Below are 22,797 nucleotides of genomic sequence, written 5' to 3'. Positions count from 1 at the left end.
ACAGGATTTGCAGCAGCAAAAAGCCCCACTGAGTAACACAGTCCCTCCCCAAGGAAATCCCATCAGGAACCCTGCCATGCTACAAAATTCCCAACTCTCATGTCCCATTTTTATATTTCTTAACACACCTGGCACCTTGCTGGCCATTCAGAATGAGAGAAGTACAAAAGATTTGTTATTGTGGGAAACCAAACATGAAGGAAATGTCCATGGCAGTTCCTCAGGTCTGGAACCAACTCTTCGAAATCAGTTTTCTGTGGATCTCAGGAACCAGGGGTGGTACTGATTTGCTTTTGGTTTGGGTGACAAACATCAACCTTTGTGTAACACCTGGACTACAAATGCACCAAACAAAGAAATGTGAAAATCCCACCTTAAACCCCATCCTGTGAGTTTTCAGAGCACACCAGCCTGTTTGGATCCTCACCACACCGAGCTCTGCAGCCTATAAATTATAGAGCTGCTGTATAAAACACACCCACCAGGCGTATTCACTCCCCTCCAGCACTCCCTGTAATCCCAGCCTGTCCCCAGAACAGCCACAGCTACCAATCCAACAGCAGGGCACTGTTTATTTAAACATCACAGCATGATCCTGAGTGAGCACGATCTCAACAAACCCAATTTGTGGCCAGAAGGGAGAAATGAAACCACAGGTGAGAGCAGGTGAGTGAGTGACCCGAGTGCCAGGCAGGACACGGCAGAGAGAACAAAGCAGAGGTGCCTGGGGCAGCTCTGCAGAACCCCGTCCCCGGGAGGCAGCGGCTCGGTGCGGCCGCGTGGAGCCGCAGTGACACCTGGCGGCTGCAGGCCCGCACGGAGCTCCCCGGGGCGGGCACAGCGCCGCTGCCTCCTGCTCCTTACCGGCCCCAAGTGAGCTTCTCTGGAGCTGCTGCTGCTGCAAGCCCCTGTCGCTGTCACACAAGTGACACCCGAATGCAGAACGTGCTCACCCCGTGTCAGTTCACAGGTTCTGCTCCCAAAGTTGGGGGAAATGGGGATCTTTGTTCTGCTCACAGGCTGTAAACTGTGATCTTGATGTCAGTGTTCTCAAACACTTCCTCAAGGATGGCTGACACCTTTTCCCACTGCAGGCCATCCAGTCCACATCCAATCCTGGAAGATAAAGCACCAAAAGAGCTGATGGAGCATTGTGCTGTGCCCAACCAGCCCTGGGAGCAGCTGCACTTTGAGGTGGCCCTGCCTCAGCTCCCCATAAACCCACAGAACACAGGGAGAACAAGGAAACAACTCACATGTGCTTTGCTACTATTGAAATGCACAGGGAAATGCAAATTAGATGAGCCCACTTGAACAGGGGGGTTGGATGGAGGTGGATGCTTGAATTCTAGAAATGAAACACCCCAGCATTGGCTTTGCAGCTCCTGAGCCCCTCACCTGGGCATGGAGATGTCAGTGACTCCATTGTTCAGGCAGTGAGCTTTCATGGCTTCCAAACTCTTCTGCATGCTCTCATACGTGGGCTTGTGAGAAACCTTCTGCTTTGTAATCTAAAGAAAAATAGAAAAGCTCAGCAGTGCCTTAGGCATGACCTCTGCAAGTTCTGTCTGTTAGAAATGCTGTTACAAAACACACATTCCATGATATCCCAAATCTCCATGCCTAGACCTGCCTGCCTCTGTGGAAAGACCTGAGCAAACAACTAACATTTCACAGTTTAAAACACTAATTTAGCAGCCATGTAAAGGTGAAATGCAGATGCACAGAACACCTTGGCTGCTCCTCACCAGCAATGTTTGAGGACACATCTCTTATTGAGAGGAACATTCCAGAAAATCCTTTCCAGTGCCCAAAGGGAGCCAACAAGACAGGAGTCTAGAGTGACAACAGGAATGGCTTCACATTGCCAGAGGGCAGGCTTAGATGGTTTATTGGGAAGGAATTGCTCCCTGTGAGGATGGTGAAGCCCTGGCACAGTTGCCCAGTGCAGTTGTGGCTGGCTCATCCCTGAAGTGTCCAAGGCCAGGCTGGACAGGGCTTGGAGCACCCTGGGATAGGGGAAGGTGTTGCTGCTCAGGATGAGCTTTAAGATCCCCTCCCACCAAACCATTCTGTGATTCCCTGATTCCATGAACATGACCAAATGCTATTAATGCCTGATCTGTGACACAGCTCAGCTGCAGGGAGGTGTCCCAGTGCCACCCCAGCCCTTACCAGGTAATAAATGTACCGCTCGTCCCTCTGCAGAACCGCCACCTCCCCCGTCTTCTTCTCTGCAGCACAAAAATCAAGGTGTTTTTAAAACAGCCACACCCCATAACTCCAACACCCTGCTGGAAACCAGGAGCTCCTTCAGGCACCACTCACTTTGATCCAGGAGCTCTTGGACGCCTCCAAACTTCTTCTTGAAGAGCACGGCGATGCCGGCGCCCATGCGGCAATCCTCGCTGATGCAGTGAGCCAGGGCGTCCGTGCTGGGGCACGAGAACAGGTCCCCCTTCACACACCTGATCTGCACAGAGGGGCAACAAAACCTCCTCAGACAGCACACAGGGCTCTGGTGACCAGGGACTGGGCAGTAATAGGGGCAAGGGTTGAGTTGGCTCTGCAGCGTGCAAGGGTTTGAGCTGGCACGGGCTACAAACCCCACACGTGGAATTACAAACCCCACAGGCAGAATTACAAACCAAATTCACAGCATTACAACCCAAACTCACAGAATGACAAACTCAATATAGAGAATTACAAAGCCACTACAGAGAATTGCAAATCCACTACAGAGAATTGCAAACCCACTACAGAGAATTACACATCCCATACACAGAACTACAAACCCACTACACCTTCTCAACAAGATCACTTATAAGCATCACGTGCCAGCTCAGCAGGTAACCTTACAAAATCAAAGCTTAAAAGGGTAATTATGTGACAGAGAGCACAGCTGGATTAGTGAAACCCCTCCAGCAGCACCAGTCTGGAGGTGCTCAGGCAGGCAGGTGAGCTCTGTGCTGCTGTACAGTATCTGCCCCACTGATATTACACACAAAAAGCACACAGAATTCAGCACTGGCAGCTCCCAAAAGCTGCAGGATGCAGCCAGTGCCGTGCTGTCAGGGCTGTAATGAGGGGAAAGCCTCTTTGCACAGACAATAATATCTCGTGTAACCCATTTCCTACGCACTCTCTCCTCCTGATCCTTGGAGAAGTGGGTGGCCATGGTAACGTGGGGTATGGAGAAGGCTCCTGCGGCTGGAAAGATGAGAGAAAAACAATTATTAGGAACCTCAAGCTAGGCAGTAAGAGTGTGTTAGAGGGGGCGAGGGTAACTCTAATTGATCTGTGACAGCGGGACAACCATGACACCCCTGAAGATGCCAGCGGCCCTGACCCTATCCCACTGCGCCTACAGCTCTGGCCCGGGAGGAGGCCTCAGCCCTTGGTCACCGCACAATGGGCACCCTCAGGCTGCCGCCCTCCTTCTTATCACCATTATCGCCCTCCTCCTCCTCCTCCCCCTCCCCCTCCCACCCCTCAAGGCCGCTCGGCCGCCGCACCCGCGGGGCGCACGGCGATTAATCGGGCCGGGCCCACGGCCTGCGCCACGCCGAGCCTGCCCAGCACCGCCCACATCGCTCCGGCCGAGCCGCAAGGGCGGCCCCGCCTCACGGTGACACGGCCCCGCCTCACGGCCACACGGCCCCGCCTCACGGCCCCGCCTCACGGTGACACGGCCCCGCCTCACGGTAGCGCCTCACGGCCACACGGTACCGCCTCACGGCCCCGCCTCACGGCCACACGGCCCCGCCTCGCGGCGAAATGGCGGATCCGCCTCCCAGGGACGTGGCGGAGCGTCCTCAGCCTGCACGGCGGTGTGGCTCGCACACAACATGGCGGTATCGCCTCACACAACGTAGAGCTGTGGCCGCACACAACATGGCGGCCAAGCCCCACAGTACCCGGTGGTAACGCCTCACACAACATGGCGGCCAAGACCCACACGACATGGCGGCCGCTCCCGCGTGCGCGGGCGGATCCTCTCCACGGTCCCGGCGCGGAGCGTTCCGGCCAGGGGGCGGAGCTCAGAGCCGGGCGGGGCCCGCCCTGCGCCTGCGCGCCGCGCCCCCCACGCAGGCGCAGCGGCGCCGTGCAGGGCGAGGCGCGCGGTTGGGCGGCCGCGGCCGGGCGGGGCCCCGCCCCTCGCCCCCTTTGTCCGCGGTTGGGCGCCATTTTGCGCGGCGGGCGAGTGCGGGCGCTGATTGGGTTTCGGGGCGCCGCGGCGGAGCCAATCAGCGCGGGGCGCGGACCGGGCAGCGCGGCACGGTGAGCGCGAGCGGCCAATATGGAGCCCCCGCGCGCCGGGATTGGCGGGGCCGCGGCCACTCAGGGGCTGAGGGGGGAACCGGGGCCGGGCCGGGCCGGGCTGCGAGCAGCGAGCAGCGCGCTCGGGGCCGCGCGGTTGGGCCGGGAGCGCGGGGCCGAGCGCTGCAGCGGGGCCCGGCCCGTTCCCCCGCCCTCCCCGCGGGCACACAGGGCCGGGCTGCGCCGTCCGGTGCCGGGATTCCCGCACTGAGCCGGCAGCGCTGCGTTCTCCTGCGTTCCGTGAGGAGTTGGAGCTCAGCCTGTCGTGCTCGGGCTGCCCCGTGTTCCGCCCGCCGTGGGTGTTCGTGCGGGTCCCGGAGCACCGGGCACGGTTACGGGGATGCTCCGCACCGCGCGTGGTGTGGCTTTTTTCTCGAGGGAAGTGTTCCTGGTGCAGCTATATTTGTATAAGTTACGTGTATAATGTATCTATATATGTTATAAATGAGGAACAAATTTAGCAAAATTTAGATTGCTTTGTTTTATATAGGCAGAGCAAGCAGCGCTGGGGAGGCAGAGGGGTCACAGCCCAAACTTTGGTTTGCAGCTCCCTTTTATAGCGTGGTTTCCTTGTGGTCATCAATAATTGTCATTTTTTTGTTGTTATAATTTTGCCAGGTAAGCAGTGGATCACTGGATGACAATTTGTGAGGTCCCACAGATCACCATCTGCTCTTGGTAGATTGGGAATGGCAGGAGTCAGGCAGTCTGGTCTCAGTTGATCACACAAAGCCAGGAAACCTGATTTTGCAGGATCTGCTGGGCTGTGTTGTTTTGAAAGCTGTCAGTAGAAACAACTTATTTAGAAAACATAATATTCATAACAGGAGGAATTAAAACAAAATTATTTAATCATATATTTTCCTTTCTTTAGTGCCACGCTTCATTTCAGACCTAAGTATTCTGCTTTATACAAACCCCAGTACTTCTATGATTAACATGAATCTTTTATCAATTATCACATATAAATATTTATGTATATTTTTGGAGCTATCCTGTGCATCACCAGGAATCTGATGATCCTAATGAGTCCCATACAACTCAGTATATTTTAATATAAATATATCTAGTGTCTATATAAATGTGTGCTGCTGGAACTGGAGCAGTCCATGGTTCCCAGAGCTGCCCATGAGCTCACTGGGGGAGGAGCTGCCATCCTCTGCCAATGATTGATCCCTGATCTTTAATATTTAACTTGGCTACTCTGAATTTAATGAAGGGGGTGAGATAATCCCTTGGAGGGTGAGGAGCCAGCACTGGCAGAACCCTGTCCAGAACTTGTTGGGATTACAGAGCTGTTAATGTTTTAATTAAAGATTTTCATTTCAGGCAGAAATGAAGTATCCAGTGTGAAATTGAAATGAGCAGCATTTTCAGAAAGAGTATTTATCTTCTTTTCTTCTGGCTGTGAAAAAGTGTCAGGAAATGGGCAAAGGATGGAGCTCAAACCAGCAGTAACCACAGCAACGGGTACAGAGAGTCTGGGACTTAATCCTGTCAGCATTCCTTGGAAAACTGAGGGAGCCAGAGGTTTTGTTGCTTTAGATTTGGAAAATAAACCTTCCAGGCTGTGTTTTCTTTCAGCAGTGTAGCAGGAACTTGTTCAGTCGTGGCATAAATCAAACACCTCACTACAGCAGGAATTGTGCTGTTGGGGCAGTGAGGAGAGAAGCAGTGGCAGGAAAAAATGTTTTTATTTCAGCTCAGTGTGGTTGATGAGTGCAGGGAAAGGGCCAAGGAATGAGAGGCAGTGAGAGGATGGAGGTGCTGGGAAATCTGCTGGTGGTTCCCAAAATACATGAAGGATATTTTTGAGTTGTTTAGGGAAGGAATTCTTCCCTGTGAGGGTGGGGAGACCCTGGGTTGGGGTTAGGAGCTGTGCCTGCCCCTGATCCCTGGAGCTACCTGGGATGGTGGAAACCATCCCATGAAGAAGGAGGAGAGGGAAGAAAAATGAGGAGAGCTTGGTGTGTAGTGTGGGGAGGAGAGAAGCCTTCACAGCTCTGCTGAATTCCTGAGGTGCAGTTTGGTTTCACACCTAAAAGTTGCATTTCCTGAGGTTTTCCAGCAAGTGTGGGCACCAGGCTGGAGCCCAGGATGTGCAGACTCAGAGAACTGGTGGGATCCATGAAATTTTGGACAGAACTGAGGTGGTTTTGCTGCTCACTCAGGTTGGATGTGCCTGAGGTGCTGCCTGTGTTTATTGCTGAGATGGAACAGCTCTGCTCCTGCTTTGCTTGGCTTGGCAGCTGCAGGGGGGTGAAAATGGGAATTCCTGAACCTGGGGACAGCAGATCTCTGATTTTTGCTTGTCTTGCAGGGGCTGAGGCACCATGGAGCAGTACACAGCCAACAGCAGCAGCTCCACAGAGCAGATTGTGGTGCAGGCAGGGCAGATCCAGCAGCAGGTACGAAATGTGGGGATGTGGGAATTGCACCCAGCACAATCCTGCTCACCTGACTTCTGTCACCTGCCTGGAAGGCAGAGAAAATGTGGTTTTTAAAATGCACTTAGTGTATTTTTAAAATAAAATAAAATTTTATATAAATATAAACATGTATGTAAAATTTTAATCGGATTGCAGGTGTGCAGGTGACCAAATTTCAGTGCAGCAGGGAGTTTGCAGAATGTTAGTGACATAGGGAAAGTAAAATGTAAAGACATATAAAAATATGTTAACACATCTCTGAAAATGGAGGAAATAGAATATTAACAGAAAAAATAATTTGTCCACAAGAAAAATTCTCCCAAAGTTGCAATTGGTTTAGTTCAAGCCCACAGAGGTTTTTTCCAGCTTTATCAAATGAACATTTATTGAGATTTTTTGCTTCAGAACTACAGGTGGAGCAAAACAACCACACAGAGCAGGAATTCAACCAACCATGTGCCTTTGGATGAATTCATCCATCCATGAAGAAATTCATGTTTCAATGTGCAAAACACCAGGGCTGAGTTTTGAGGAATTACTGATTTTGGCTGTTAAACTTTCCATATTCAGATTTGGGGATGTATTTTCAGCTGCTGCTGAATTTTTGTTGCATTTTTGTCCTAATTCAAGGGGGATTTGGTGGTTTGCCATGCAAAGGGCTGAACCACTGGGTGATGTTTTTTGGGATATCTGCTTTGCTTTGGCCTCAGCAGGGACCAAATCCTTCCACTGCCTTTACCTGGTGTTGACTTTTTCAGCCAGAACAAGATTGCACTTGAGATTAAAACATTCAGGATTATCCAAAATACCTGTTTGCAGCAGATAACCAAAGATGTGGTTGGTTTATTGACATTTTTGAGGTGAAAATTGAGATAAAACCATCTCTTGGCTTTCATTTGCAGTAAAACTTCTTAAATCCTGTGTCTGACAAGGAACATTTTGCTAAAATAATTTGTTTTACCAGGCTTTGGCAGCACTTGGGAGGGAGCTGTGCTTCATCTCCCCATGCTAACACAGTTACTGAGAGTATTTTGGGACTCTTAGAGGCTAAAGATAGAAAAGGCTTTTAGCTCTGTCTGCTCCTGTCCCTCAGGGTCACTGCTGTGTGACACTGGCACTGGGGTGGCAGAGATGAGCTCAGCCTGTGCTGCAGGAAGGGCTTTGTTGGGACAAACCAGTGTGCCCAAAATCTGGAACCCTTCACAGTGCCAGACCTGGGCAGTGAGCAGAGTAAAGCCCTGAAACTGAGCTTGAAATCCTGTAAAATTTCCCCTCCTGTTCCCTGTGATTTGGGATATTGAAGCCTGGAAATTCGAAACTAAAACCTTGAAATCCTGAAAAATTTTCCCCTCCTGTTCTCTGTGATTTGGGATATTGAAGTCTGGAAATTCAAAACTAAAATCTTGAAATTCTGCAAAATTTTCCCTCCTGCTCCCTATGAGCTGGGATATTGAAGCCTGAAACTTCAAAACTAAAACCATGAAACTGAGCTTGAAATCCTGCAAAATGGTCCCTCCTGTTCCCTGTGATTTGGGATTTTGAAGCCTGAAACTTCAAAACTAAAACCTTGAAATCCTGCACAATTTTCCCCTCCTGTTCCCTGTGATTTGGGATTTTGAAGCCTGAAACTTCAAAACTAAAACCTTGAAATCCTGCACAATTTTCCCCTCCTGTTCCCTGTGAGTTGGGATTTTGAAGCCTGAAACTTCAAAACTAAAACCTTGAAATCCTGCAGAATTTTCCCCTCCTGTTCCCTGTGAGTTGGGATTTTGAGGCTTGAAACTTCAAAACTAAAACCCTGAAACTGAGCTTGAAATCCTGCAAAATTTTCCCTGCTGTTCCCTGTGAGTTGGGATATTGAGGCTTGAAACTTCAAAACTAAAACCTTGAAATCCTGCAGAATTTTCCCCTCCTGTTCCCTGTGGGTTGGGATGTTGGAGCCTGGCAGTGCCACGTGCAATTCTAGGGATCTCCATCCTCAGTTTTACCAAAACTCCCATTCCTGGTGTGGCTGGAGCAGTGTTCCTGACCCCCACCCCCTGTCCCAGCAGTGTGTTGTGCATTTCCATGTTTCAAGCTCTCCCTGTTCCTGTTCCCAGCAGCAGGGAGGTGTCACAGCTGTCCAGCTGCAGACTGAGGCTCAGGTGGCATCGGCCTCAGGCCAGCAAGTCCAGACCCTCCAGGTAGTGGTGACCTCTCTGATTGTGTTTCTGAGCACTGCATGAGCCTCCCCAGCACCACATATCTAATGCTGTGTTTTCCCAGGGTTTTCCCAGGGTTTCCAGGAGGAGCAGGGGGATGTGGAGCAGGAATCTCTGCCTGTAGGGATTGGAGCAGTGCCCCGGTGCATGCCAGGAATTCTGGAAGGGAATTGTGGTTCAGTATGACAAAAACACCAAAATGAGTCAGGATAAACCCCAAAGATTTCCTGTGATTCCAAGGAAATGGTTCTGGGCTCTGCTTTCACTGCATGAGACAGAGAGAGCTTGGACAGTGGAACCCTCTCACCTGAAGGGCACAGGATTGGCCTCTGTGGCACTGAGACATCCAATTTCTTATTGACCTGTCCACGTGAATCCAAACAGCAAGGACAGTTTGGAAATATTTTTTTTTTGTTTCAGTGTGAAGTATTTCCTGTCTTGCAGCCTCCTTTACTCCCCCAGGCTTTCCAGGAGCCCTTTGCAGAGCAGTTGTCAGACCCTGGGCAGTTTTGGGCTCAGTGTTCTGGTTTGGTTTGTAATTCTTCAGGGCACTGAGGTTCCAAGGGGCTGCAATGGCCCTGCCAGGTGCAGAATGAACACAGCATTTTTTATGTTCAGAGTTCACATCTCAAAAACTGCCTGACTTGGATTGCTGGGCTCACTGGGGCCTCTGGTTGTTGTTATGTTCTCCCCACCATTTTTATTTTTATTTTTAATTTTTTTTTTCTATTTTGCCTTGCTCTGATCCATTAACAAAAATCCTGGAATGTCTTGTTTTCCTTTCTGCTTCTTGGATATTGTGCTGCTGCCTGTGCTTCTCTGCTGACCTGAGCATGCTCCTCCCTCAGGGCTGAGGGACAGAGTGGGGACCTGGAAACTCAAATTCCCAGGGCAGGATTTGCCTCCTCACCCCCAGGAACTCTCTGACTTTACCACATTGTGATGTTCTTGTTCCTAAACAAACCAGATTTTGTCATCCCTGAGTTCATGAGACTCATTTTGCATTTAAGCCTTGAAGGTAGAGCATTTTTTCAAGATGTTTTTGGGGAATTTGGGGATGTGGCAGGTGAGGGGGTTCAAACAGAGAGGGAGGTTTTCCCCTTGTTCTTCTTTTCCCAGGTCCAAAATTCCAGAGATTCTCAGGCCAAAGTGACCACAGAATCCCAGACTGGTTTGGGTGGGAAGGGACCTTAAAGTTCACCCAGTTCCAACCCCAACACCTTCCCCTATCCCAGGCTGCTCCAAGCCCCTCCTTGGACACTTCCAGGGATCCAGGGGCAGCCACAGCTTCTCTGAGCAGCTGTGCCAGGGCCCTCACACTATATTTATATTTATATTTATATTTATATTTATATTTATATTTATATTTATATTTATATTTATATTTATATTTATATTTATATTTATATTTATATTTATATTTATATTTATATTTATATTTAATAAATAATTTATAAATAATTTATAAGTAATTTATATATTTATATTTATATTTATATATTATTTATATTTATTTATAGTTCCAGTCTAAGCCTTTTTGGGCCCAGAAGTGGTTGCTGCTCATCCCACTTCTTTTCCTCCCTGAACTCCATTTTGTGTTGCTCCAGTTACAATTTCCCTCAATAACCACAGAGAGTTTCTCTCAGCACATCCCATGCTCTGTGTCAGTTTGAAAATGGGAACATTGTAGGCATGAAATTGGAGAGAGCTGAAACCACCTCAGAGCTCCCTGTTAGAACAGAGTTCTAAATAAGAACCTCAATAAAAATAATAATTGGGAGGTGAATACTGAATTTCCTCAGAACCTCCATATCAGAACAGAGTTCTAAATAAATAAATAAATAAATAAGAATATAAATAAATAAGAACCTCAATAAAAAAATAATAATTGTGAAGTGAATACTGAATTTCCTCAGAACCTACATATCAGAGTTCTAAATAAGAACCTCAATAAAAACAATAATTGTGAGGTTAATATTGAAGTTCTTCAGAACCTCCCTTTTAGAACAGAGCTCTCTAAATAAGAACCTCAATAAAAAAATAATAATTGTGAAGTGAATACTGAATTTGCTTAGAACCTCCCTATCAGAACAGAGTTCTAAATAAGAACCTCAATAAAAACCAATAATTGGGAGGTGAATATTGAAGTTCCTCAGAACCTCCCTGTTAGAACAGAGTTCTCTAAGAACCTCAATAAAAACAATAATTGGGAGGTGAATACTGAAGTTCCTCAGAACCTCCCTGACAGAACAGAGTTCTCTAAATAAGAACCTCAATAAAAAAACAATAATTTTGAGGTGAATACTGAATTTCCTCAGAACCTCCCTGACAGAACAAAGTTCTCTAAGGACATTAATTAAAAATAATAATTGTGAAGTGAATACTGAATTTCCTCAGAACCTCCCTGACAGAACAGAGTTCTCTAAATAAGAACCTCAATAAAAAAACAATAATTTTGAGGTGAATACTGAATTTCCTCAGAACCTCCCTGACAGAACAAAGTTCTCTAAGGACATTAATTAAAAATAATAATTGTGAAGTGAATACTGAATTTCCTCAGAACCTCCCTGACAGAACAGAGTTCTCTAAATAAGAACCTCAATAAAAAAACAATAATTTTGAGGTGAATACTGAATTTCCTCAGAACCTCCCTGTTAGAACAGAGTTCAATAAAAACCAATAATTTTGAGGTGAACATTAAAGTTTTTATCCCACTTTGCTCTTGGGCTGTGCATGAATTCAGTGGCTGTGGCTGGAAAATGCGGTTTTCATGTAACAACTGGAGCGCAGGAGCAGCAGAGGATTCCCCAAAGCCAGAGCACATCCTGCAGTGCCCATCCCTGTGCCCCCAGCTGGGCTCTGCAGGCTTTTCATTGTTTTTTTGTCCTTGCAGGTGCAGGGGCAGCCTCTGATGGTGCAGGTGAGCGGGGGGCAGCTCATCACCTCCACGGGCCAGCCCATCATGGTGCAGGCTGTGCCTGGGGGCCAGGGCCAGACCATCATGCAGGTGCCTGTGTCTGGCACACAGGGGCTGCAGCAGGTGAGACACCAGCCTGGGAAATGGGCTTGGGAGAGCTCTCAGGGCCTGCCAGAGGGCTCACACATCTGTGTGCAAGCAGGGTGTTTGATAAGGGATGTGGTGGGTGTTGGAGATGAGAAATGCTGACTCAGAAATGCAATGGAATGTAAGAAATGAGATATTGGAGATAAGAAGTGCTCACTTAAAAATGCAATGGAATATAAGAAATGAGATCTTGGACATAAGAAGTGCTCACTTAAAAATGCAATGGAATATAAGAAATGAGATCTTGGAGATAAGAAATGCTGACTCAGAAATGCCATGGAATATCAGATAGGAGATCTTGGACATAAGAAATGTTCACTTAAAATGCCATGGAATATCAGATAAGAGATCTTGGACATAAGAAATGTTCACTTAAAATGCCATGGAATATCAGATAAGAGATCTTGGACATAAGAAATGTTCACTTAAAATGCCATGGAATGTCAGATAGGAAATCTTGGACATAAGAAATGTTCACTTAAAATGCCATGGAATGTCAGATAGGAAATCTTGGACATAAGAAATGCTGACTCAGAAATGCCATGGAATATAAGAAAGGAAATCTTGGACATAAGAAATGCTCACTTAAAAATGCCATGGAATATGATATAGGAAATCTTGGACATAAGAAATGCTCACTAAAAAATGCCATGGAATATAAGATAGGAAGTCTTGGAGATTAGAAATGCTGACTCAGAAATGCAATGGAATATAAGAAAGGAGATCTTGGACATAAGAAGTGCTGACTCAGAAATGCAATGGAATGTAAGAGGAGATCTTGGATATAAGAAATGCTCACTAAAAAATGCCATGGAATAGGACAGATGTTGTTGAGGAAAAAAAGTGGAGCTAAGAAAAAAGTTTCATAGGATGGCCCTGCAAATAAAACTAAATAAGACTCTGTTTCTATAGAAATAGAACTATGAAAGATGCTTTGGGGTGATTTTGGATGATTGGCTTTAAGGCATTTTGCAGCATGATGTGACCAAAGCTGATAGGCCAAGAAATGTTTATAGTGTGTTGTAATTAGGAAATAATTTGCTTCTGATTTTGATGGAGCGAATTATAACATCCGCATTGTCTCACCCTTGATATCAGACTGAAAATGGAATAAAAGCTTTTTAAAACACCTCTCAGTTGCCCCATCTCTGGGTCAGAAAAGGGTAAAACCCAACAGCCTTGGGGCACTGCACAGCCTGGGGACACTCTGGGGTGCAGCCACTGCCACACAGAGCTCTGCTCAGCACCCCAAAACCAGCCAGAGGTGGTGGTTGGTGGCTCTGGTGTGGTGGGAACGAGTGCAAGTCCTTTATAAACTCAATTTTTATGTTTTATGGCCTGGAGCAAAGGTTTTAGATCAATGCTAAAACACAGCTGGGTTGGTTTGGGGTTTTTCATCATGGAATGATTTGGGTTGGATGAGACCTCAGAGCTCATCCAGTAGCACCCCCTGCCATAGGCAGGGATACCAGAGCAGGGTTTTTGTTTGTTGGGATATTTTATCTGGCCTTTGCAATGTAGCTGGGGATCTGCTGCCTGTTCCATTTATGGCTCAGAAAGAGGATTTGAAACAAAATGATTTAAGAAGGTTTCTTGCAAGTAACTTGTGCTTGAGCATCTTTAATATGTGATGGCTGAAGGGGAATTTAAACATCCCTGTTGCACAGAAGGCAATAGTGAAGGAGTATAGAAAACGGATTTTTTGGCAATAATTACTTATTTAAAAGGAGATGGTTGAAATGTTCCTCAAAAACAAAGGAAGAACTGTAACCATGGCATAATGAAAGTGTCCTGATGATCTTGGATGGGATTTATGAATCCAGCACAGTCCAGGAAGGCAAATGATTTCTTGGTGTTTTGAGAGGTTTATTTAATATTTCCTTTGTTGAAAACCACTGTAATTTGTATGAGGTTCTTCTCAGTCTGGTTGATGGAGGAAAATCCATAACTGTGTTTTTAAACACCAACTCCAAACCATATCCCAGCTTTTCTTTTTTAATCTAAGAATGTTCCACAGTGGTGCAAAGACTCTGCAAAGCTGAGGACAGCTTGATATATCCCAGATATAATTAACACCCCACAGATGTCTTAAATCTTAGTCCTCCTCTTCCACCTATTTGTTCCCAGTGGATGTGAATAATTGATTTCTCCTGAGTGATTTATTGTGTAAGCAGTGCAGGGCTGCTGGAGCACAGTGACACAGCACACTGCTCCCTGTGTCACAAGCAGCAATCCATTCAAACTCCTCTTTTTCAACTGGAAAAAAAAGAGAAAAACTGGCTGCTTCCTTTTTCTGTGCAACACTAAATCACCCTCAGAGGTGACTTGGTCATGCTGAGGTGAGGAGGGAGAAATCAGAGGCATAGTTAATGTTCCTTTCTGACTCTTTCTTCCACAGATTCAGTTGGTCCAGCCAGGTCAGATTCAGATTCAAGGTGGGCAGGCTGTGCAGGTACAGGGGCAGCAGGGCCAGACCCAGCAGATCATTATACAGCAGCCCCAGACTGCAGTTACTGCTGGCCAGACACAGGTAACTGCACCAGCATGAAAGGCTTTTCTGCAGAGCAGCAGGAAGAGAAACTTGACAAATTACTTAAGATGTGGTTAAGTTAAAAAAAAAATAAATAAAAAAAAAATTGGAATTATTAATATTGAGGAGAACTTGAGAATGAATAAGTGTCATGTTGTTGTAGTGTTTCATACATGACTCTGGGGCAGAAAATGTAGATTGCATGTGTTTCTCCATCGTGTTTCTGTATTTTATTGGTTCGTGGTTGTTTTTGTCTCTTTGTTGAATTTTGAAAACATGAAGCATTGCTAATTCCATACTTGGGCCATTGTGTGCAGTAGTCCAGTCACACCTGGGGTTTCTGCTGATGCTTTTGGAGCAGAACAGTTCTGGTTCATAGTGAGACAGGAAACCTAGACTTTATTTTTTTTTCATTGTTGAACTGTTGGAAAAAAACATCTTCCATGTGCTTCAGGTGTTTGATCTCCAGGTATTTGCTCTGTGCTCCAGCCTTTTCTTACTGCTGCTAATGAGGCAACAGAAATAAACACCTGGAACACCTCAAGCACCATGTGTTCATTCAGGAATTGTAAACACTGGAAAAAAGGAAAAATGTGTGACATTTTTGTGCTCTTTGTTTTGTTCAGACCCAGCAGCAGATTGCAGTTCAAGGCCAGCAGGTTGCCCAGGCTGCTGAGGGCCAGACCATCGTGTACCAGCCTGTGAATGCTGATGGCACCATCCTGCAGCAAGGTAGGAGGGCTGGCAGGAGCCAGGACACCTCTTGGAGAGGCTTTTAATTTCTTGAGGTGTTTGTGTGCTCTGCAGGAATTCTCTCCAGGGTTCTTCCCCCAGAAACAGAAAATCTCCTTGTCTCTGGCAAGGATTGGTGGAATAAAACCCTTTAATTTTGCTTTTCCACCTCAAGAGTACATGGTTACTCACAGTGAGGTTATGAATGCAAAAAGCAGGAATTCTGATGGAATTGAATCCCTCACTTCAGCACTTTCCTGACTCTCTGCATGTTTTGGAAGGATGAATGAGTAAAACACAGAAGTGGGACTAATGCTGTTCCCTTCTTTTTGTGTGCATGTTCTTCTTTCTTTCTTTTTTCTTTTCTTTTCTTTTTTTTTTTTTTTCTCTTTCCTTTTTTTGTTCTACTTCCTTAAAGTTACAGTCCCTGTTACAGGCATGATCACCATTCCTGCAGCCAGCCTGGCTGGAGCCCAGATTGTCCAAACAGGAGCCAACACCAACACCACCAGCAGTGGCCAGGGCACGGTGACAGTGACACTGCCAGTGGCTGGGAACGTGGTCAATTCAGGGGGAATGGTCATGGTAGGTGTGAAATTCCCTCTGCAGGCTGAGCTTTGTACTCAAATCTAGCAGGATTTTCACAGGGGTAGGGGTAGGACAGTGGGGATGGCTTTAGGTGGAAGGAGGGCAGGGTTGGGTGGGATGCTGGGAGGGAATTCCTCCCTGCAGGGTGGGCAGGCCCTGGCACAGAGAAGCTGTGGCTGCTCCATCCCTGGGAGTGCCCAAGGCCAGGCTGGAGCACCCTGGGATAGTGGAATGTGCCCCCACCCATGGCACAAGGTGGGAATTGGGGCATCCTTAACACCCCTTCCAACCCAAACCATCCTGAAAAACTCTTGGCTGAGATTCAGATACTGTGGTCAGTCCTCTCTGGAAGTTCCATCAGTTTAAAGTTTAAACAATACAAATTTTCAGCTTCAGAGGTCTGGATCCTGCTGTGATCTTTGCTCTGGGTTTTCTTTCTCCCACAGCAGCTCAGAAATCTAGAAACTGAAATCCAAACTGAGCTGATGAGCAAAGGTTAAAATAGATTGAGTCACTTCTGGATTTCTTGAGGATCCCTTAGGATTTGTTTCCATCCTTTATAGAGATTTTTCCTGCCAGTTCCTATTTCTTTGTAGTGTGAGCCTTTTTAATGTTGTTGGTCCCCACTAGATGTCAGCAGCTCTTCAGTGTTGGCTTAGAGATGCTCCAGAATGAAATAATTGAAATAAGAGATAATCCAAAAGAAAGGGAAGCACTGGCCATGTCCTGTTTGTTTGTCCAAGAAGCAGCAGCACAGTCAAGGAATTGTATTGAAATTTTCCCTTTATCAGGAAAACCCAGCAGAACTGATAAAGGATTGATTTAATTGGCTCTGCAGTTTGAGAACAGCTTTATTGCTCCTTTCATTTAAGCAGCTGCATTACCTGAGCCAAACCCACTTTCTCTTTCAACATGGGGGGTTTGAATGAGGTTTTTATATATGCTTAATGACATTTTTGTGTGCTGAGCTGCAAGAACTGAAGCATCTCCTGTGTGCAGATGGTGCCTGGAGCTGGCTCAGTCCCAGCCATCCAGAGGATCCCTCTGCCTGGAGCAGAGATGCTGGAGGAGGAGCCCCTCTATGTCAATGCCAAGCAGTACCACCGCATCCTGAAGAGGAGGCAGGCACGGGCCAAGCTGGAAGCAGAGGGAAAGATCCCCAAGGAGAGAAGGGTGAGGATAAAACTCAGATTTAACACAGGGTTGCGCTGGGAGAAAGGCACAGAATCCCACCTGGGCTGGAAAATGAGGGTTGGAGTCTTGGTGTTCCTCAGGTTTGCACTGGTTTAGGTGTTCGTGAGCTACATCAGAGTGAATTTTTTAAAGTGCCTTGAGGGTAGTTCTGCTTGCTTGGGAGTTTTTGGGAGTGTCTGGAGTTTTGTGAGAGTGTGCACTGACTGTAAGCACGGAGTTTATGGGGCAGGGGATGGGTGGGAATTTCCTCTGAAGAGGTGGTGAGATGGAGTCTGTGGGATAAGGGATGGATAGGGAGTGGGAATTTCCTCTGGAGAGGCAGTGAGTGGGAATCTGGGATAAGGGATGGATGGGGAGTGGGAATTTCCTCTGGAGAGGCAGTGAGTGGGAATCTGTTGGAGGGGATGGATGGGGAATGGAAATTTTCCCTGGGAAAGCAGTGACTGGGAATCTGTGGGATAGGGGATGGATGTGGACTGGGAATTTCCTCTGGATAAGCAGAGTCTGGGAGTTTGTGGTGCAGGGACTTGGATGGGGAGTTGGAATTTCCTCTGGGAAAGCAGTGACTGGGAGTCTGTGGGATAGGGGATTGATAGGGAGTGGGAATTTCCTCTGGAAAAGCAGAGAGTGGGAATCTGTGTGGCTGCTGCCTCACCTGCTCCTTCCCCTCAGAAATACCTGCACGAGTCCCGGCACCGGCACGCCATGGCGCGCAAACGGGGAGAGGGCGGGCGCTTCTTCTCCCCCAAGGAAAAGGACAGCCCCCACATGCAGGTGAGTGGGGTTGGGTAAAATCACCTCTCAGCACAAGGAAAAGGACAGCCCCCACATGCAGGTGAGTGGGGTTGGATAAAATCCCCTCAGCACAAGGAAAAGGACAGTCCCCACATGCAGGTGAGTGGGGCTGGGGGTAAATCCCCTCTGCACAAGGAAAAGGACAGTCCCCACATGCAGGTGAGTGGGGCTGGGGCAAATCACCTCTGCCCAAACTGGGGTAAATCCCCTCTCAGCACAAAGAACAGGACAGCCCCCACATGCAGGTGAGTGGGGCTGGGGTAAATCCCCTCAGCACAAGGAAAAGGACAGCCCCCACATGCAGGTGAGTGGGGCTGGGGCAAATCCCCTCTCAGCCCAAACTGGGGCAGATCCCCTCTCAGCCCAAACTGGGGCAAATCCCCTCTCAGCCCAAACTGGGGCAGATCCCCTCTCAGCACAAAGAACAGGACAGCCCCACATGCAGGTGAGTGGGGTTTGGGGTAAATCCCCTCTCAGCCCAAACTGGGGCAAATCCCCTCTCAGCCCAAACTGGGGCAAATCCCCTCTCAGCACAAATTGGGGTAAATCCCCTCTCAGCCCAAAGAACAGGACAGCCCCACATACAGGTGAGTGGGGCTGGGGCAAATCCCCCCTCAGCCCTTCAGGACACACATCCCAGCTGCCTGTGCTGCTTTGTTTGGGTTTTTGGGCTTGGCTGCTGACCCTTGTCTCTCCCTCCCTCTGATTTTTTTTTAACTGCTGCCCCTCAGCTTTCTCTGACTTTAAATTTATTCCAAGCTTTGAGAATAAAAACTCCCTGTGGAGAGCAGGGGGTGTTTGCCCTGAGGAGTTAAATGACAATAAATGTGGATAGAAGTGTGTTCACTTTGTACACAAACATTCTGTGTTTAACAAACACCCTTTCTGGTTGGGTGCTGGGGTGTTTTCAGGATATGAATTAAAGGTAGAGGCACTTTTTCTTTATATCTGGTGGAAAATTGAAAAATGGGAATATCTGATTCTTAGCTGCATCTTGATTTGCATAAAAGGTGCATTTTTCAAAGGAAAAATGGAATAGAATGAAGAGATTCTGTGGTTGTTCAGGGCAGTCCTGTACCTTTAGGGAGTGTTTCTTATTTTGATCTAAAATCATTCCTAAATACCAGAAATTACAAATTCCTGGGAGGTATTAGGATTTTTGTGTCCCTGGCCTGTAAAACCCAGGAAATACAGGACATTTTTGGAGATCAAGAGAAGTGCAGGAGTGTCTCCTCCTGGTACTTGTGTGTGATTCTCTCTGCTTCATGGAAAAACGTGGAATTTCCAAAATTTCCAACCTTTTGTGTCTGCAGGATCCAAGCCAAACCAACGAGGAAGCAATGACACAGATGATCAGAGTCTCCTAACCCCTGAAGGGAATTCCCATCCCTGCTGCCAGCCTGTCCTGCCTGCCCAGAGTGTCCAGTGAATCCTGGAGTGGGATTTTTCCTTTTCCACAGAGCCAGCACCACGAGGTGCCAGCAGAACCTTCCAGACTTCTTGGTGCCCTGTCCTGCTCCAGCACAGGGAGTTCAGAGTCTGAGCACTCATCCCTTTGCTTTCCCTCCCTTTTCCCAGCTCAGCCCCAGTGGCTGGTGCAGCTCAGCCCTGTGCAGGGACAGATTCCAGCTCCACAGGCTGTGTTTGCCCAGCAGAGATTTGTTATTCCATCCACTCCTCACCCCCTTTGGACTTGGTTTTCCCTGAGCTGGGCTCTGCTCTTGCACTTCAGACCCTGGCAGAGACTGAGGGGGGATTCTTTCCAATTCCACCTTGTAAATGTGTAAAGAAAACTCTTCTCTGGGAAAGGTTCAGCCATCCAATCAATGCTAGAAATAGTCAAGATTACTGCAGGACTTGATGTGTTGTGTCTCTGTTGCAAGTGGGGTGGGAGAGGGATTTGTGGGGGGATTGGCTCTGGGTGGTTTTGGATGTTCATTGCCAGTATTTGTTGCTTTGGAAGAAAACTGGATGCAAGTATAAAAAAGGATTGAAAGTTTTAAGTGAGTCTCTTCCCAAAGGATTTTTTTGTTGTTGTTGTTGTTGTTTTTGTTTTAAAATCTTTCTCACCTGAACCCATGGCTCCTCCAGGAGATGTGGAACCCTCAGTGCCTGTGGTGGCACCTGGCTGGGATGGAACTGCTGATGCCTAAATCAGTTCTGCAGTTCCAGAGTGAGGGATGGAGGATTCAGGACAGCTCAGCCTCAGGTACCTGAAGGACTCAGCAGATGAAGGCAGATATTGATGAACTTTTCATGCTTTTTACAAATTAAGCTCTTAAAAAAAATAAAATCAAAAGTGGCACTTAGTGAAGGAGCAATAGTTATATTATTAAAAATTAGAATTTTTCCATGACCTACAGCTGGCTTTAGGCTGAGCATCTCCACAGAACAGAGCTTTAATTTGGATTCTAAGCCTGCTCTTCTTTTATAATTTGAATTTTGGTGATGGGAGCAGTAGTTAAAAACATTTAACAGGTGATTTCTCCCCATTTCCCTCCTGTCCCCTCCCACCTTGATGAATTACCCAGCTGCTCTGGGGATCATCTGCCTGCTAGAGTCCCAGAGTTTCCAATTTTCCAAACTGGATCACAGCAGTGAAGTTTGGAGTTGGGAATGTTGCTGGGTGAAGCTGAAGAATGAGGAAATTCAGCCAAGGATGAGTGAGACTGGGTTCATTAAATTCAGTGAATGCTGATTTCAAGTGACAAAATGCAGCTTGAAAATTTTATTTCCTCCTTCCCATGTTCTCCCATTTACTGGAAAAAAAGACAAAGTGGGAGGATACAAAAGAACAGAGCCTGGAAAATTCTTATTTCCTTTGGATGAAAGAAAAATATTAAAGCTGAGAATGTGGAGGAGAAATGTTGGATCCTTGTCCTGTGGGAGCAGCAGAAGAATTTGGAATTTGCAGCTGCATCTCTAAATGCATCTCAGCTCCCTGCTGGGAATTCTGTGTCCCCACAGCTGGGGAAAAGAAACTTCTCTTCAATTTTTGTCCTAAGTTAGACCAGATCTGACACTCTGCTTACACCTCTTAATTAGGATTTCTTTCTAATCATTTCAAGGGCATTTTGAGCATCTCTGGCTTCTGGTTGTTTCTGCCTTAAATCCTTGCCCAGTTTTCCTCTCTTGGATTTCCTCCTCCAGCATTTCCTGGGATCTCCCCCATTTCAGGGACCTGCAGCTCCTTAAGGGATTTTAGTTGGGTTTGCAGCATTACTGTAAATATTTTTATTTTTTTTTTTTTTTGGAGCATCTGTACATTTTGTTGGTGGAATATTTGTGTGCTGGAGTAAGAGCCTCTCCATGATGTTTTTTGCTCTTCAGTTGAGGGTAAATCTGTCCTGAAACACCTTTTTGAGAGCTGGAAGTTTGGGAAGCAAGATTATTGCTCTGACATAGATTTAGTTTTTTTGTTTTTTTTTGTTTTTTTTTTTTTTAATGAGTAATTTTCTTAAAGAACTTTTTTTCCCAATATCCCTTCATATCTAGGTTCTCTGATCTCTGTTGTAGGTTGTGTGTGAAGAAATATGGATTTGTGTTCTAGAAAGTCTTATTGTTAATATTTTAAATAGTGATGTGAAAGCCTGAGTCATATTTTAATTTGTTTTGTGTTCTCTGTATCACTGCTGAAAGTTTTGTTTATTTGGTGAGGTTGGAGCCAGCAGTCAACACCAAAAATATCAATTTCTATTCCTGGGAAATCTGTTAACATTGGAGACATGTCCAGTTCAAACCTCCCTAGTAATTAAATGAGAATTCTTTGTAGATTGGCTACACTTGAGCAAAAACTCCACTTTAGGAGTGAGTTAAAAAATGGGTGAGGATGAAAGAAGAGGCTTGGGCAGAATTGTGTTTGATTGACCCAGAGCAGTGAAGCATCAAACCCATCAAAACCCAGATTTAAAGGAGTGTAAAGAACAGGATTTGGGAAAAAAAAATTGTCCTCAAGTGATGCTAAAATGGCTTTAAGGCCCTGCATGTTAAAAAGAGGGGAAAAAATAAACTTTTCTTTGTGAAGGGGAGTGGGAGGGTCCTGAGCTTAACATAATGTCAGGCAAAGTTTGTACATAGTTCAGAGTTTTTAATTTTTTTTATATGATGCATTTTTTCAAGTGTATTTTGGTCTTTAATAGAAGCAATTGTAAGTACTGTGTACACTCTCCAGCTAATAAAATTTATAAAGTGAGAAGTTTTTACTCTTTGTTGGGAATGTTGTGGTGGGGTGTGGGGAGGGCAGGGGGGGCTGGGATGGATGGGATGGATGGAAATCCCAATCCTGACCAGGGATGGATGGAAAACCCAATCCTGGCACTGGGATGGATGGAAATCCCAATCCTGGCACTGGGATGGATGGAAATCCCAATTCTGACCAGGGATGGATGGAAATCCCAATCCTGGCTCAGGGATGGATGGAAATCCCAATCCTGGCACAGGGATGGATGGAAATCCCAATCCTGACCAGGGATGGATGGAAAACCCAATCCTGGCACTGGGATGGATGGAAATCCCAATCCTGGCACTGGGATGGATGGAAATCCCAATTCTGACCAGGGATGGATGGAAATCCCAATCCTGGCTCAGGGATGGATGGAAATCCCAATCCTGGCACAGGGATGGATGGAAATCCCAATTCTGCACAGGGATGGATGGAAATCCCAATCCTGATCAGGGATGGATGGAAATCCCAATCCTGACCCAGGGATGGATGGAAATCCCAATCCTGTCCCAGGGATGGATGGAAATCCCAATCCTGGTCAGGGGATGGATGGAAATCCCAATCCTGACCAGGGATGGATGGAAATCCCAATCCTGTCCCAGGGATGGATGGAAATCCCAATCCTGGCTCAAGGATGGAAACTCAGGAATAAGCCATGTAAAACAGTTCCTGGAATATGAAAAATAGTTTATAGAAAAGTTCAAAAATGTTTAACAGCTCTA

At 46.7% G+C, this 22,797-nt stretch overlaps 2 protein-coding genes across 17 annotated transcripts; one reads left to right on the top strand and one right to left on the bottom strand.

Annotated features, from left to right (window-relative positions):
* Nucleotides 1-552: 552 nt before the first annotated feature.
* OARD1 (O-acyl-ADP-ribose deacylase 1) lies at nt 553-3,884 on the bottom strand. 2 transcript variants are annotated; one of them, XM_056511628.1, is made up of 6 exons: nt 3,772-3,884; nt 3,143-3,210; nt 2,329-2,473; nt 2,176-2,234; nt 1,399-1,511; nt 553-1,116 (listed from the first exon to the last, which is right to left on the bottom strand). In XM_056511628.1, the coding sequence occupies exons 1-6, from the start codon at nt 3,848-3,850 to the stop codon at nt 1,014-1,016; spliced, it is 567 nt and encodes a 188-aa protein (XP_056367603.1). In that variant the 5' UTR covers nt 3,851-3,884; the 3' UTR covers nt 553-1,013. The 2 variants fall into 2 exon arrangements, with proteins under 2 accessions (XP_056367603.1, XP_056367604.1); XM_056511629.1 differs by having other exon boundaries at nt 3,516-3,842.
* A 210-nt stretch (nt 3,885-4,094) lies between these two features.
* On the top strand, nt 4,095-22,048 carry NFYA (nuclear transcription factor Y subunit alpha). 15 transcript variants are annotated; one of them, XM_056511608.1, is made up of 10 exons: nt 4,100-4,281; nt 6,641-6,728; nt 8,849-8,932; nt 11,844-11,990; nt 14,413-14,544; nt 15,171-15,276; nt 15,695-15,861; nt 16,864-17,037; nt 17,731-17,832; nt 19,167-22,048. In XM_056511608.1, the coding sequence occupies exons 2-10, from the start codon at nt 6,654-6,656 to the stop codon at nt 19,218-19,220; spliced, it is 1,041 nt and encodes a 346-aa protein (XP_056367583.1). In that variant the 5' UTR covers nt 4,100-4,281; nt 6,641-6,653; the 3' UTR covers nt 19,221-22,048. The 15 variants fall into 15 exon arrangements, with proteins under 15 accessions (XP_056367588.1, XP_056367583.1, XP_056367595.1 ...); XM_056511609.1 differs by having other exon boundaries at nt 4,115-4,281; nt 8,852-8,932; XM_056511607.1 differs by having other exon boundaries at nt 4,115-4,281; nt 8,852-8,935.
* Nucleotides 22,049-22,797: the final 749 nt, after the last annotated feature.

The sequence above is a fragment of the Oenanthe melanoleuca genome, chromosome 26 (assembly GCF_029582105.1).
Source record: "Oenanthe melanoleuca isolate GR-GAL-2019-014 chromosome 26, OMel1.0, whole genome shotgun sequence".
Taxonomy (NCBI): Eukaryota; Metazoa; Chordata; class Aves; order Passeriformes; family Muscicapidae; genus Oenanthe; species Oenanthe melanoleuca.
The sequence above is the reverse complement of the archived record's forward strand: the minus strand, read 5'-3'. Positions and strand labels throughout refer to the sequence as shown.

What these genes read in the sequence shown, in the direction of transcription:
- OARD1 (XM_056511628.1), bottom strand. Translation starts at nt 3,850, where the DNA reads ATGTTGTGTGCGAGCCACACCGCCGTGCAGGCTGAGGACGCTCCGCCA. An exon ending in CCAAGGATCAGGAGGAGAGA is followed by an intron (nt 2,474 to 3,142) that starts GTGCGTAGGAAA and finishes CCCTCTGTGCAG; the next exon opens with ATCAGGTGTGTGAAGGGGGA. An exon ending in CCAAGAGCTCCTGGATCAAA is followed by an intron (nt 2,235 to 2,328) that starts GTGAGTGGTGCC and finishes TTTGTGCTGCAG; the next exon opens with AGAAGAAGACGGGGGAGGTG.
- NFYA (XM_056511605.1), top strand. Translation starts at nt 6,654, where the DNA reads ATGGAGCAGTACACAGCCAACAGCAGCAGCTCCACAGAGCAGATTGTG. An exon ending in AAGTCCAGACCCTCCAGGTA is followed by an intron (nt 8,936 to 11,843) that starts GTGGTGACCTCT and finishes TTGTCCTTGCAG; the next exon opens with GTGCAGGGGCAGCCTCTGAT. An exon ending in GCACACAGGGGCTGCAGCAG is followed by an intron (nt 11,991 to 14,412) that starts GTGAGACACCAG and finishes TTTCTTCCACAG; the next exon opens with ATTCAGTTGGTCCAGCCAGG.